At 36.9% G+C, this 16,093-nt stretch overlaps 1 protein-coding gene across 14 annotated transcripts in view; it reads left to right on the forward strand.

Moving 5' to 3' along the window:
- LOC110832999 (putative fatty acyl-CoA reductase CG5065) overlaps window positions 1-16,093 on the forward strand; it is a 103,130-nt gene that overhangs the window by 74,019 nt on the left and 13,018 nt on the right. For 5 of the 14 annotated variants that reach the window (XM_022070541.2, XM_087351212.1, XM_022070534.2 and 2 more), the window contains 5 exons: window positions 6,669-7,620; window positions 8,957-9,205; window positions 11,763-11,908; window positions 13,103-13,212; window positions 14,689-14,881. In XM_022070541.2, coding sequence (XP_021926233.1) covers window positions 7,405-7,620; window positions 8,957-9,205; window positions 11,763-11,908; window positions 13,103-13,212; window positions 14,689-14,881 — 914 coding nt within the window. In that variant the 5' untranslated portion in view covers window positions 6,669-7,404. Of the gene's footprint in view, window positions 1-6,336; window positions 6,547-6,668; window positions 7,621-8,956; window positions 9,206-11,762; window positions 11,909-13,102; window positions 13,213-14,688; window positions 14,882-16,093 lie in introns of those variants that run through there. The other 9 variants (XM_087351214.1, XM_022070542.2, XM_022070546.2 and 6 more) reach the window with 4 other exon arrangements.

The raw sequence follows: 16,093 nt of genomic DNA on the forward strand, positions 1-16,093 counted from the left end.
CCGTACATCCGCCCTGACCTGTTTCTCCCAGAATTGAATTGATTTTGAAATTTAGGCAGTGATGTCTGAAAACTTACACATCAGACATATTAACTGCCCTTCTCTCAAACAGTGCATACAAAAAAAATACCCAAACGGGTATTGCTGGGTATGAATATTTTAATAGATTTTATTAAGATGTCCACTTTTATTTCATTTATTCGGCGTAGAAATACAAGGGAGCATGATTCCCGAGTCTTCGCGCTGTGATTAACTTTACAACAATAGAGCAATCTGTGCGATAATAGATATTTTTCTGTAAATAATGAACATCAAGACAGTGGCGTATTCAAAACTCCAAAGAAAATACAGAGTACGCTTTCCCATGTATAGTAGGAATTGGCCCGTCACTTGCTGTGCGGCGGGTGGTCTACCAATTGAACTAACGGTCTGCCTCCTTCATGAATGGCAATTCATTTCACTCTACCTTGTTTGCTCTATTACGTGTTAGTAGTCCTGTCACAGCCTACACGCTTGCGACTGGGTGTCCTGCAGACTTCGTTCGTGGATGAGAAAGAAATTCGTCTCTCGTTTCAGCTTCGTGTGACAATGAACGATGGTTGCCTCGTCTACATACAACTTTGGCCCAAGCATAGGCCTTCACCGAATATTCGAAGTCACCGGCTTGTAGCAATACGTCTATAATGTCTGGCATTAACTTCACTTAATTTAGAAGTCATAACGGCACTCGCAGCGAATTGTGTTAAAATAATTATGTTTGCTTTTCCTTATGGAGGTGCATAAATCATATACTAAGAATTGAGTAATTAAATTACGTTTTAGCTTCCATAAACTGCCAGCAGTGCATAATATCAGAGATGCTTCAGATCAGTGGAGCAGGAAAATTGTATTTGAGGTTTTCGCGGCGATGAGTACGAAGGTGGCAGTCTTCTGGGTTGTAGCGCCGTGTAGTTTCGTAGATATTTGCCAACGTTTCAGAGGCTCTTGCTGCCACCTTCATCCGGGCGAGTTTGAATACCAAAGAAGCTGGGACGTGCCATATTGTGTGTAGGCGTACGCTTCTATTTACTTTCCACCGAAAATGTATAACAGTGGACCAGTGGCACAAACACGAATTCATTGTCTCCGTTGGTCTAGTTTCTTTTAACAGAGAATCACGTGAGGCAGATAAGGTACATCTCTCTTCTTTTGCAGGCCGTCTAATCGTGTTGGGATTAAAATCGTTTTCTAGTTATGTAACGGCTTCTGAGTGTTGATGTAATATGTCAATCTTGGTAAGCACTCGTTCCTTACGTTTCTAAAATTCTGTCTGTTGCGTTCCAAATGTTATATTATTCAGCGACTTTGGCTTCCGAAGCAAATAAATGAGTCCTGTTCAGAACAATCTGGCAGCCGAGAAACTATAGTTTCGTATGCCAAGTACTTCAGCAGTCGATATTTGTCTCCCACAGCCCTATTTCAAGCCACACGTCTGCCTGAGGGCCCCAAGGGCAGGCGAGACCAGGGCAGACACATGAAAACGTAAGCGAGCAGAGGGTGTTTCTTCAAGTAAGGTAACGATTCGTAATCAGCGTTTAAAAGAGGGTAGAACTTCAGGATTAATCGAGTTTGAAATTTAAATCGTTGCATTGTTTGTATTTTCAGGATGTAGATAATATTTTCATGTCAGTTGCAGGTTAGCGTTTGTCGTGGAATGTGAGTTAGTTTACAGATGTCCACATAGACAATTTCAATAATATCCTGTCAGAGATTTCCCTATCTCAAACAGCACGAACAGTTGGTATGTGATATTAGGACGATAGTATGTAGGCCGGAAACTGCCTGAGTTCATTGTGAGTGAAAACTGCAAGGCATGGCCATACTATTTGTACGACATGCTTGCTGGGTTCAGGAACTGAATAATCGATCGATCGTCATGTGTGTGCCATTAGTCGCCCCGATGGTACTAGGACATACGCTGGAATGTATTAGGTATGGCTCAAATCGCCGTTCTATCTAAATAATTTCATCCTGAGTTGCAAGTTTCTTGTCAGAGTAAAGAAACGCGTTCTGTTCTGTAATATGGTTAGTGTGATTATTTATTTAGCGTAAAATTGCTTTATCAATGTAATGTGTACAATGTATTACAAACAAGCTGTCTCTGCACTTTTCTTTTGTTAGTGAGGCAATGCCTTTAAGTTGTTCCGGAATAGAAATGTTATTGCTACTTAAATATGCATAAGTCGCAATTTATTACAACAGACCACTAACCTTCCAGTGTATCAGAGGTTCCCAGCCTTTCAAGATCTGGGGATATTCTCACCGTTATCAGCTCGCGGGCTGCCGTGAGGAACTCACTGAAACTTCATGGGGATAAAAAATACTAGGCAAACAGGCTCACACATTATTTTCTTTACCAATGTATTTTTTATTTCTATTAATTTTGCATTTAAAAACAAACATTTAACTTCGGCTAAAACAATTTTTTTCCAACTCATATCGCGATAGGGTGCATATTACATTGGCCCTATAAAACACTGGCGGGCCGCAGGTTAAAAACCCTTGAACTGTGATTCCATTCTTTGAGTTACGGTAAAATGTTTTGAGCGTGTGGAGCGTATCACTTAGGATAAGATATCCAGTACTGATAATGTTCCGTTGATTGCAGCGAGCCGTACTGTGTAATTTATGATACTGTAAACGCTAGTCTTTGTGTGTTGTCAGAAACTAAAAAATATCATTATATAATATCAGTTACGTGTCCTTCTCGTGTCCTTTTCAGGCACGGTGCTTCCCAGTCAACATATTAAGTTAATAGCAACGTAGACATGTTGAATAGATTTGGTTTGTGGTTATGTAGATCGCCTACAAGACCACGCAGCGTCATAACCCAAAAGAGCACAAACCAAATTTTCACTCCCTTGAAAACCTGAATCTCATACTATAGTTGCGAACAGTCCTCAGTTTTTGGAGGCGGATGTCACTTTCCAGAAGTGTTTTGTTGGGATATATAGTATATATCGAGGACTATGATTATCGACTAGTCGAAGAAAAATGTACCGAACAGTCACCTGGCTGTCTACCTGTTGCCAAGAAATTGTTTGCATTTATGGAATCCAGAAGATGGTTGCTTTGCTTACGAAAGTCAGTCATTTCACACAATCCTGAATAATTTGAATTCGTTCCACACCTTCGTAGCCCGTTGATCTGAAATCCACGTTGATAGGACCTGCTGTTCTCCATTTACGTTTAGTTTTGTAGTGTCTTTTCCCTTCGGTCTTGCGACTGCTGTGTATGTACTTCTCATTTCTCTTATCCTCTTTGATAAATTCCAGGGGCGAAACGAAACAATTTTTTTGAACAAAGACCAATAACCATTCGGTTAAATTCTTACTCCTTTCCATTTACTGGTCAATAGTTCGTTGTTGTGAGAGGTAACTTACATTTCTCGTCTTTCACGAGATGGATGATTTTTTCGATTGATTTCATTTTGACAAGTTTCACACGAGAAATGCATAAACTGTGCCCCCTCCCCACAGTAGAAGTAAATGAATTCTGGGGCAATTGATAACGGAACAACATTAAGCAATGTATAACATGCTAGTATGTCTAGTGACGTCATGAGTGTAGGTTGTGGGATGAGTTCACTGCACTGCTGCCCGTCTCGTCGGCGACAGTCTGTATAACATTGACCTGGATTCTGGTCACCAGGTCAGAAGAGTGAGAGGAAGTTGTAATTTACCGGAGTGGGGGGTGGGGGGTTACCGTTACGTCATGCATCAGAACAGACCTGTTCCCGTTTACTCCAGCAACCAGGTGCCCGAAATAGGGTCATCAGATTTTGGAAGTTAGAATCGTGGTACAACGTCTTAAAATCATTCTTTGCTATTTTGCACACGTTTATTTGTATTTCGCGTTGAAAAATGCTATAAATGAATATTTACTTATATCTTATTTCGGTTTTTTTTAGCTTGCATATGTCAATCTTAAATATTTTGTGATTACTTTTCTTTTGCTTGTATTACGATATATTGAGTAATTCTTTAAAATTATTCCATTTCCTATGTCAGTAGCCAGGATCACGATATGAAAATTAAAATTGATTTTGCAGATTTAAGGCATCCAGGCGCAGCCTTCAAAATTAAATGGAAGAAGCCTGGAGGTTAAACAAATAAAATCTAACGGGTAGAACAAAATCAGTATACGCAGAGCAGCAAATGCAACAGTTTTTAATTTTGATTGATAGACCTGACGATGATGGAATGAACATCGAAACATGTCGTCATTTTAAAATGTAACAATATCAAATGTTGAAATGTTATAATTTTATGTGATTTTAACAATCTATAAGCTTGTGTAAAGACGGTGAATAAAATTATTGAATATTTACTGTTTTCTGTGATGGTGTGCGTTAGTAAGAATTCTGTACCTGAGATTAGGCCAGATTATCTTTTGTAGGTGACCTAAGCTAAGATAAAATAAAACAAACCTGCGCTGGTATGATACTTACTGACGCACAGCACCGCTATGACGAAATGCTGTTACAAATGGATGGCAGGTAATAAGAAGGGTCCCAGTTTCCAAAACGTTCCATGCTATTTTGCAAGTACTTGTACCGCACTGGACTCGAGTACAGTTGTTTCAGATGCAGTACAGATATTACACTAATAGAAACTGGTTTTCCCTTTATTTCTCTAAATATTTACCATGTCAAGAAATGTTACAGGTCAGTTTCTTGTACAGTGAGCCTTTTATTACGAAAATCGATGTCTGATCTGATAGCGGCTCTGTTGAACGACTGAGCCCAAAATTAAATTGACCCAACTTTTAGCGTAGACATCTCTAATATAAGATTTCTTTAAATCCGTTCATTACTTTCGGGAAATGAAGCTGACGTACGTATGAATAGACGCAACCTATCCATTGATCTTATTTAATGTAGTTAGTGCAATGAATTTAAATGAAAGGACATGTAAACACGAGACCATGTCTCTTTTATTTTGTCAATTTTATTTACTTTGTTGGAAATAACATCAACCTCCCCCACAGCCACCCAGTGAAATCTGTGTTCTGTAAACTAATGACCACTACAGTTGTCACATACGATTGCTTGTATCTACACTGGAACGTCATTCCTACATTTAGTTAGCACTGTTGATTCCCGTGAAGGGACGAGCCTGGAATGGCCTGGCTCTTTAACAAGTGCTGGACATTTATAATACGATCTCGCTATATTCATGAAAAATGTTTAATCCCAGAAAGTGTAAGGAATTCGGTAATTTTGTCATTGTATAATTAGTTCCATTTGCACATCTTTCATCACAAACTCCACAATCTGTGTTTCCCTCAGAATGAAATTTAAAATTAAAACTTGCTCTACAACTGCCCACTGCCATGTTTTATCCTAATCTGTTCTGTAGATTCAGAAATTAAACATATTCAGGTGGGAGGATGGCCACAACCTTCATTATGTGAGTTCACTCGTTCACATAATGCAACAATGCCAATAAACATACGCAACAATGTAAACACAACAATGCTAAACGCAACAATGCACGAATACAACACTGTCATTAAACAGTTCAACAATGCCAACTGCAACACGTCACAGTACATAAAAGAAACACAATGGGGAGGTCATATCCATCCACCTGTTGATCCATTTGTGTTTTGTCATTGAAACCAGCTGATGAATTTCGATTAGATTTGGTAGTGGGAAAGGGGAGTGTATTAATTTTGGTTCATATTTATCAAATATAAGCCTTGTAAGGAGACGAAACCCAAATATAACTTTCATCATATTTCTAGAAAATGTCTCATTCTACAAAAATTAATGTCATGTAGCAGGAAAAATATGCCCATCTCATTGTGAAGAGTGGCTTTGCAAAAGTTGTTTTGTATCCCAAATAAATGGAAACCAAGGTTGACAATGTATACAAAATAACAAATAATGCATTTGGTGCTCTGTTGAACAACTTTATCCTTTTGCTTCTTTATAAAAATAATATGGTTAGAACTGTCGTAGACAGCTGGGTCATCTTGGATGAGCTTTAGTAATCCACAAATTATAATACATTAAGTGATCTGTGTTAAATTTAACACAGTGGTGAATATATCCCCTTGAGAAATGTACTTCTTTCCTCTGTCCCTCCAGGTAAATGTGAAGATAGTACCATAAATTAGGACATGACCGCCTCCTTCCACATCCTTTCCAATTCATTATTTACTCTCATCATCTTATTCAATTCTATATAGTCTGAGCTACTGAAAAGATGTATTTAAATAAACTGCAAATAAATAAATTATTATAGTTGACATGTAATGCCTGTTACCATTACATGGAAAAATGCATTACAGTTTTATTTTAATCATCAACATTCGTGTGGTTTGTATACAAGTAGAATTTTCAGTGAATGTGCCAGAATTTAAACACTCCAGTAATGATGTAACTGTAGTAACACTAACAAGTGTAATGTATAAACACTTTAGAATTCTGCTAGTAGACCTGTGGATTATTTCTTGTTTACACCCCTCCATGTTACCTATCCACCTTCCATCTTTACTTATGTAATTTATCAACTTTTGTCTTTGTTTTGTTTCAGCAAAGTAGTGTAATGTTGATACTGTCTAATATAACAGTTATTCACATGTAAATTTCTTATAGCGATTCATTTCTCTTTTTCTTTCAGATGTGGTTATACTGAACAGTGGTGACTGCCATGACAAGATGAAATACAAGTGAAATAATTATTCTCCCAGACATTATACAAAATGTATTATAACAATACTCTGTTGCATTACTGTTAATATTTATTTTAAAGTAAAATCACAAAAATACAGTACAAGAAAGTAAAATAATTTTAATTCTGCCAATTAAGCTGTTTAATGTTTGAAAATCTGTTCCTTTCCTTGAATATGATTTGAACAAACACATAGCATATTATATCATACATGACTGCAACATTCTCACTTTCAGTCTAAAGGGGTAGAATAATTAGACCATATAACATCAGACATCGAATACACTGCACTGTGAAAGTGTTTACAAGAACAGTTTATAAAATTCTGTTGTATACTTAGAAACTAAAATTTATCATCTATGAATATAGGTGCATGATATGTATGTTTCATTGTTGTGATCAGACATAATATTTCATGGTGTGTATATTAGAATGCAGTAAGAATCATCATTGTTGAATTCTTACATTGTATTATGTTTGTAGCGGTTTGTAGCATTTTACTGGGTAGAAGTATAAATGTCAAATGTCAGATTATAACAGGGGGTAAAGAAGTTGTAGATTTTTACATGATAATCAGTGCTCAATTGACAGAATTTTGATGTGTCTTGTGCAAGCCAGCAAGCTCTCTTCCATACACATCCAGAAATTCATTCTACAGCAAGAACGTGTGTAATTCTGCATAACCATGACTACTCTACTGGGATCGGGTGACTATGTGCCCGTGGGACAGTTTTTCCATGATCGATCTGTGTTTGTGACGGGTGGGACAGGATTCATGGGCAAAGTCCTGGTGGAGAAATTACTCCGGTCATGTCCTGGGATCAAGAATATCTATCTGTTGATGAGACCAAAGCAAGGTCAAGATGTTACTGCCAGACTCAGCATGTTGCTCAATGCACCTGTAAGTTTCATATATCTGAGGCAGTGGTAAGCAGTATTTTTATGCATGCAGTACAATTTAAGAAACTCAGAACCCCATCCAGGCTGTAAGCCATATGTGAAAATGATATATAAATATATTTTGTTGAATAAATGTCACTGTATGTTTTCAGTCAACAAAAGTAATAAGTGATAATCCCTTCTAATTGTATGTGTTATAAAATGTTTGACTCAGCAGTGCTTTTTTGCTATCAGGTTCTCAGTATTTTGGTATTTGTACATGCACACGTGTGTGTATTCATAAAATTGGACTGTTTGAGCTGCAGGTTGATTACCACTGGCTAAACAGTTCATAATTCTTGCCTTAAAATACTGTAAACAGCTGTTTTACTCTAAGCTGAATTCATTAATTCATTGAGACCTGCAGTTCGAAAGTCCTGATGTTGCTTTTCTTTATTTGTTTTTTATTTATTTATGCTACTACTACTACTATGGCGTAACAGCCCAAAATCGAGCCCTAGCCTCCTCATTTATATATGCTACTAATCATAAATTTCTCATGTCTCACAAAGCATTTTAAGTAAGCATTGAAAGCTTGGCATTTGGTCATCTCTTATTATTACCACTTAATCCTGATCTGTGTTATATCCTAACAGTCATTTATACTACTGGCATTAGTAAGTAATGTTTTCTTACATAATCACACTTAAAAATATTTTGTTATCCTTGGTGTCTACTCTGTATTTCTAAAATGCCCATATTTGCTTTTGTATCCATTAATTTTACAACCATATATCTGCCCTTGAATATTGTTATCAGATGTCTTTGATACGGAATTAAGTTTCTCAGATATGCTAGCTGCCTTGTTTGAAATCTTTTCACTCTCATTAATATGCAGCTAATTAGCCATGCATGGTTAGTTCCTTCAATCAGCAGACTTTTCTTTTCTAACATTGCTTTATTAACTGCTTGACATGATGATTAATGAGTTAAGAATTGGATGGGCTGTGGCAAGAAGCAATCATATACTGTTCTCAGTACTAGTGCAGCATTTTCTTCAAGAAGCTGAAAGAAACCTGAGTCAGAATAGCCTTTTATCTGAATTTAGTTTCAAATCTGAGATCCCCTGAATGTGTAACAAAAATGGCAATCATTGCACTGTGACATTGTCTCTGTTTCTTTTTCATGTTGTTCCAGACTTGCCTTTGGTTGATGACATATGGATTTTAACTTCAGAACTCTTTATAAATATTTCCTTCATGAATTCACATGGTATCACAACCCAGAAGAATAATTTTTACATTATAATTTCTCTTTATACTGTAAGTTTGCATTAATTGTATTTATTTTCTCTGCAGCTGTTTGATCGGTTACGGAAGGAACAGCCACTAGAACTGAACAAGATTGTTCCAATTCAAGGGGATGTCACAGAACCAGAGTTGGGAATCAGTCCGTCGGATCAGAACCTCCTTATTCGGACTGTGTCTGTAGTGTTCCATTCTGCTGCTACTGTGAAGTTCGATGAAGCATTAAAACTTTCTGTCACTATTAATATGCTCGGTACAAAGCGATTGTTGGAGCTGTGTCATCGCATGCTAGGACTTGAGGTATGTTCCTCAGTTCACATTCAGCGGGTTTTATTTATTTTCTTAGTAATGTTATATATGTCATCTAGTTAACAGAAGTTCTTGTCTTCTTTCATTTGTGAAATATTTATAATTCTAAGCTGAATATAAGAAGTGTTTGTGTTTAGCATTTAACATGTAACAGTCGCATCTCACAAATAGAAAACATCCTACACAGCAGTTAAAAAGTTCAGGAATTAGTGATTATTGTTTGAAAAGTAATTAAACAAAGATCACTCTGATTAAATATGAATTACAAGTTTGTATGCTTCAAATCAAATGTGAACACAAGTCTGGGTGCCCCCCCCCCCTTCTAAATTTAATTGCCTTATATTCTTCTCTTCATCGTTCTTTACTTAATCTCTGTTTTATCTTCCTCTCCCTAACATCAGTTTGATCAGTATGGATCCATTATATCTGCCATTTTACGTTACTGCCTTGGTTGTGATGTTGGGAAATATTAATGTTTTCTATCAGAAGCATGGGGATTTAATACATAAATACTCAGCTTTCATTTAGATACTTCTCACACTACAGAAACATATTATATGTCATATTTTAGTGTACTGTAACTTACTGAATTAGATACATAGTGTATGTAGGATAGGCAGTGTGAAATGCAGTTCATTAGTTTTTGTATATGTTTGAACTAGTATCTGGTATAAGAGCAGTAGTTATAAATAAAGTATTTAAGTTTGCTAAATGTCTAAAAGTTTTGTTGCAGAATCATGCACAGTAGTCATCTCATGCATTCTCCAAAGACATGTTTTTGTGTAATGTGATTTTGTTCTTGCCCTTATTTGTGATATAATTGCTTGTTGCAGTATTTCATAAACTCTTTCCACATTGTAGCACACTACAAAATAATTTTACATCTCACAGTAGACAGGTCATGTATGTTGTCAAATGTGTGTGTGTGTAGGTTATGTTCATATTATTATTCATACTTCATTATGCTTTTCACTTATATAATCATTTATAATTTTCATTATTCTCCATAAAAGCAAGAACTTGCTGCTGTTACCACAGTTTGTGTACTATTTTTAAATATCTTCTTCTTCTATGGCTCTCCGGTCCGTATTCGGTCCATGGCCTCCTCAATTCTCCTCTTCCATTCGGTCCTCTGTTAGGTCCGTCTGTCCGAGGCTTTGATTGAGATTTCGAAACATCTTCCTTTTTACGGTGCAAGGTTGTTAGCCTTGCGACCAACCCCCAACCTGGAGGACCAGGGTACCTGTCTTAGTCTGACCTCTCCCCCTCGACCAATCTGGCTAGGGAGTCCCTACCAGTAGCTATGCTACTGCCAGCATAGCTCTTGGGATCGCTGAGGTACATCCCCACCACCACGAAAGGTGCAGGTACCATTAAGTGGGGATTTTTAAGTATATGGAAACTAATTTGTTACAATTTTTTGACATACTGGTTGTGGAGAGAGACAGAATTATTGTTCCAATCAGCTGCAGATCTAGTTACAGGTTATTGTATCATATGTACCTCATAGTATGACTACATTTGGAAGTCAGTTTGATGGTAATTTTAACTAATGGTTTCATATTTGACTCTAATTCTGCAAGAAAATTATACTAATCTATTATTGACAAAAATTCACCTAAATGTGTTGTATAAGATTTATAGGTCATATTGCAACACTGCAAATATATTTGTACAGTTTCCCCAAATTGTGTTCCTCAGAACCCTTGGGTTTCCATGAGATGTTCTCAGGGGTTCTGTAGATGAATTTATCCAGTCGCAGATTCATTATTACTTCCAGCCAAAAAAACTAAATTTTTATTAAAATTACAATTTTAAGATTTATAGTGATGAGTAATATATAAATGTTACGAAGTCCCAGGAAAGATAAAATACTTCAAACTTTCAGTCTGTGCCATAGCTGCTCATGACATACATAGTATGTGAATATAACAACTGAATTTATATATACAAAAGTAAGTGAATGTACCTCAGGAAATGTGTTGAAATTTTGTGACTGCTTTTTTCTCCCCAAGACTTCCCATTGTTGGAACCCTCTGTTGTGCAATAATGGGATCCAAGGGTCCCAGTTGTGCAGTATCACTTGGTATCATAATACAGCAATGATATTTACATGATGTGGTGTGAAGAACACATTTGGAATCTCATTGTATGCCAAAGAGTACACATATTCAGCCTTGTTGGTTGTATGTGTCTGTCTTGTCCTAGAAAGAAATATGGGACAAAGGAGGTAAGGTGTTAAATGTGGTAGTTTTTGGGCTCTTACAGAACCCATCAATTAGGATTATTGATACACAGTAGATCAAGTTCATTTAGTAACATATAATGTACTGTGCCTAATGGCACAATGTGGTGTTTTATGTCATTTTACACCATCTGTGTTTCCTTGTTTCTGTTTGAAGTTTCTCAGTATTTCAAAGCCAAATGCTCAAAATAAGTTTGGCGGCAATGTGTTCATATATTTACACACGGTTGAGCACTGTATTTGTTTGCAAACAGGTAAGCATTATGTTCACTCATTGTAATATGTACACGTTGTTGGGCTTAGGCTCTGATACATGTTTCCACTGCATACTGCAACTGTGACCGAGAAGAGGTGAATGAGGTGATTTATCCACCTCCTTATGACCCAGAGAAAATCATCCAGTGTATGGAGTGGATGGACGATGATCTCATTCAAGCACTCACACCAAAGTAAGACATTCACATACACCTGCATAGCTATGTAATTGCACTCTGTGGTTGCCAGTTGCAGGAAAGGTAGGGTTATGCAACATAATGAAAGGAATGAAAGTGCCATTATGCATTTATGATAATTGTTTTTTATTTTTAGGTAAAGCATGAAAAACAAATATTTGAGATATGAGGTTCTCACAGTGGTAAATACATGATCATGGTCTTTTGGATTGTAACACTGTGATCTTGTAGCATCAGCTTTGTTAATGATTCTTTAAATACTTTTTTTAATATTGGTAACATTTAATTATGTTCTTGGTGTGTTTGTAAGACATGACCTTGGAATTAATGTAAATAAATTGTAGTCTTTTGTGTGTAATACCATTGTTGAATTATTGTGTGGAAATATAACAAACAGCTGTGAATTGTGATTTTTCAGGAATAAAGCCAATGGTTTCAGTGAGCAAGAAACTCTTCTAACATACTAGTAATTCTTTACATTGCAGTATAGAAGACAAATGAATTTGGACCACTGTGAACCTCAAATTTCATAAAGGGTTTAAAGTTTCTTGCCCCTTGAGCTTCTTATAGGCCTTACTGGGTTGAGTTTTAAATACGGTGTGTTAGTTCGGGCATCCACAGTACGTAGCTGGCTTTCGAAGCATTTTGGTTTACATCATTACTGGCTGTCTTAAGAAGACTGGAAAATAACTTCAGAAACTGGCATTACAGCAATAGAAATGGCTGAAGAAATCTTAGATCCTACCAACAAACAATTGTACCGGGGGTACCAGTCACTTAATTGTATCTTTAAATACAGAAGACATGTTCAGAAAAGATTAAATTCCTTGTATTTTACATTTTACTTGATTCTGCAAAGCTGTAATTATAACTTAAAAAGACTATGTTTAATTTTGTAGTTTTATTAAGTATCTCCTGCAGCTTATCACATTTGGCAACCCTAATGCACTTTGTTAGTAGACTCGGCACTTTAGTTATTGCTTGTGGAAACCATATAGTTATAGAAATCACTGTCACATGTGCATTTCAAGCACAGTTGCTGTCGTTAATGACAGTGTAAGTTCTTGTTTGTGTATTTTATGTAAAAATATTACTTTCTCCCTTGAAATATGGGCAGTAAATGTTTGTACTGATATAGAATAAATGTGCAACTCTGTTTGAAAACAATTTCTCATTGTTGCTGTTTTGTAGGTTGATTGGTAGCCGTCCCAACACTTACACATTTACAAAAGTTCTAGCGGAAAGTATGTTACTCAAAGAAAGCGGAAACTTACCTGTTGCAATAGTTAGACCATCTATAGGTGAGTTACAGAAGTGTTGGCTTATCTTATTCATCATTCATGATTGCTAATGAGGCATGATAAAAAGTATTGAGACTGAATCTTTGGAAAGTTAGATACTGTACTCAGAGGTGGGAAGTTAATCCCTCTCCTTCAGTGTATACACACTTTTTCCATTATTCCTGAAAGTGCTGAAAGCACATCATAATCATAGTTTTTGGATTGTGATTTCAGGTTCTCATGACAGGAAGAATGAAAATGACTGTCTTCTGGGTGATCACGAGACTGCATCGCATGACATACCCAGAAGACATTCATAAAAGTTTTGGGTTTCTGTCAGCTGCTCCTTTGAATTATGTTCAGTTGTTTTCGTAATATAAAACATTTCCCTTTTTGTTTATTTTATGTTTATCTGTTGATTGTGAGTTTATTTATATGCTTAAATTTTTGTCTGTTTGTTTATTTATTTGGTTTAGCTAACTGAAAAAGTCACATGTACTAACTTCTGGTGCAGTGTTTTGCTAAATGTCACCACAGAAGCTGGGCTGACTGGGCAGGTTTATTGCATGAGAAATTTGATCCCTGCTGGACTCCCACCTATGTAGTATTTCTGTCACCGACAACTCAGCACTTGTAAACAGAAAAGATGATTAATAATACTCTGACCTTGTAGAGCATGCTCATAGTGTACAGTGCCCATATAATAAATGAAAGTGTCACTTTTGTATTTCTGCACATTTAGTGTGTTTATTTTTTCAGTTGTGACAATTAAGAGGAATATTGTGATTATTACTAACTATTTTCAGGGTCACAACCATAGATGCATATTTTATTAACTCATTTTTAAGAAGTTTTCATCAATTTCCGTGCACTTCAGCAGGCCAGAAGCCACATGCATGGTGTGTTTTCTTCATACTCCTTTGTCAGCAGTCCCAGAATAAACTTGGCTGAGACATGTTTTATTCCCATATCTTAGGTTAAAATGGCCCTTCGTCTTCAGCGATTTGACAAATAGGCCATACTAAATCATGCTTTTGAGCTACTGATTCATTGCTTATACTGGTTGACATTTATTATTCTTTGAATTGATGGAACCACTTAAAATCTAATTGCAGAAGACTGTCCAGTATTTCAGCCATATAAATTCTGGTTTTTTACATACACGTTATTACTCTGTAGTGCAAGACTGATGAAGGTACTAAGTAGGTTATAGCAGTAACAGCACTTTAGACTTACACTCTCGATGTACATGGTTTGAGTCTCAGCAAGTTACCAGCTATTCTGATTCAGGTTCTTTGTGGTATTCCACAGTCTCTCCAGGGAAATTCTCAGACAGAACCTTGGAATGAACCAGTCACCTCCTTCCAAATTCTTATCTGTGCACCATTTAAGATTGTCTTCCCATCTCATTTGATGATATATAATATTTGCAATTGCATCAGTGGTGTTGAGTATTCCTAGAATAAGTCAAACTGATGAAGGTTTCTATTTTTTCAGTATTGTCTTCTTGTCGAGAACCTGTGGCAGGCTGGGTGGACAACTGGAATGGACCAACTGGTATAATAGCTGCAGCAGGAAAGGGATTCTTCCGTACAATGTTATGTCACGGGAGTAAAATAGCGGACTTGGTACCTGTTGACATTGTCATCAATCTCATGATTTGTGCAGCATGGAGAACAGCCACAGTCAGGTACTGGTGAGAGAATAATAGACCTGTCTTGTTCTAAAACCATTTATACATATGTGTTGAATGGTCAGTGTTCTTAAAAATATTTCAGCATTGAGGTACCAAGGTACAACAATAAGTGACATAAGTGAAGTTCATGATGATATTAAGAGACAAGTAAATCTAGGAAACATCTTACACTGGTAGCAGAATGCAAATATTCACAACTGATACTAAAACCTGCATATGAGCCGGGATAGCTCAGTCAGTATAGTGACTAGCTACGGGCTGGACGACCGGGATTCGATCCACGACGAGGGCAGAGGATTTTTCCTTTAGCCCCTGCGTCCAGACTGGCTCTGGGGCCCACCCTGCCTCCTCTACAATGGGTACCGGGGTCCTTTCCCGGGGGTAAAGCCGGCCGGGACGTGATGCTGACCACTCACCCCCATCTAGTGCCGAGGTCAAGGAAGAGAGGAGCTATACCTCCACTCACCCCAAGCGCCTGTATGGCACGTAGCGGGACAAACTTTACTTTACTAAAACCTGCAATTTGACACAGTTATGAGGCAGTGCCATCTTCCTACCTCCTTCACAATGTCCCTAAGATCTGTCTTAGTATTATTCTTGCAGCTTAATGTGGACATTTTATAATGAGGTTTCAGTCACTTAATTTATGTTTTTCCTAAAGCTAAGAGGCCACTTTTCACACCCATATAAACACTGGAAAAATCATGTATCTTGATTTTAGCGTTTTGGGATAAAGGTTTCTGAATTGAATAATAGTTAGGCCATGTCAACCTTTTTAGTGTGTGCGAAAACTATGTTGGTTGCCATCTCCTGGTCAGTCAATTGTGGTGGTAGTGAGATTGGAGCAACATTAGACGGTGAAGTTTACGTAACTACTTACTGAAGATTGAAAATGTACCTGATTGGCTTAGATACATTTCCATAACTTCTAAACACATCCTGACTCGCATGCTAAAGTCATTCTGTAAATACATGGGACACTTTAAGATGAATAATTCCTCTGAATAATGTGTGGACTGGTTTGGTAGACTTAGTGTTTAAATATCCACACTGACTGAAGAAACCAGTTACAGAAATTAAGTCTGGCTGCTGGATTATAATGATACATAGTTTTGTTAGGCCATAGTTTCAGTAATTTTGTAGCAGTTCTCTTGAGCCCATTTAATGTTCTGTTTCTTGCATAAGGCTATTAAGTAGCTTACTATG

Source organism: Zootermopsis nevadensis, unplaced genomic scaffold (assembly GCF_977971745.1).
Source record: "Zootermopsis nevadensis isolate Lab colony 2312 unplaced genomic scaffold, Znev_1.0 Znev_ptg000018l, whole genome shotgun sequence".
Classification (NCBI taxonomy): Eukaryota; Metazoa; Arthropoda; class Insecta; order Blattodea; family Termopsidae; genus Zootermopsis; species Zootermopsis nevadensis.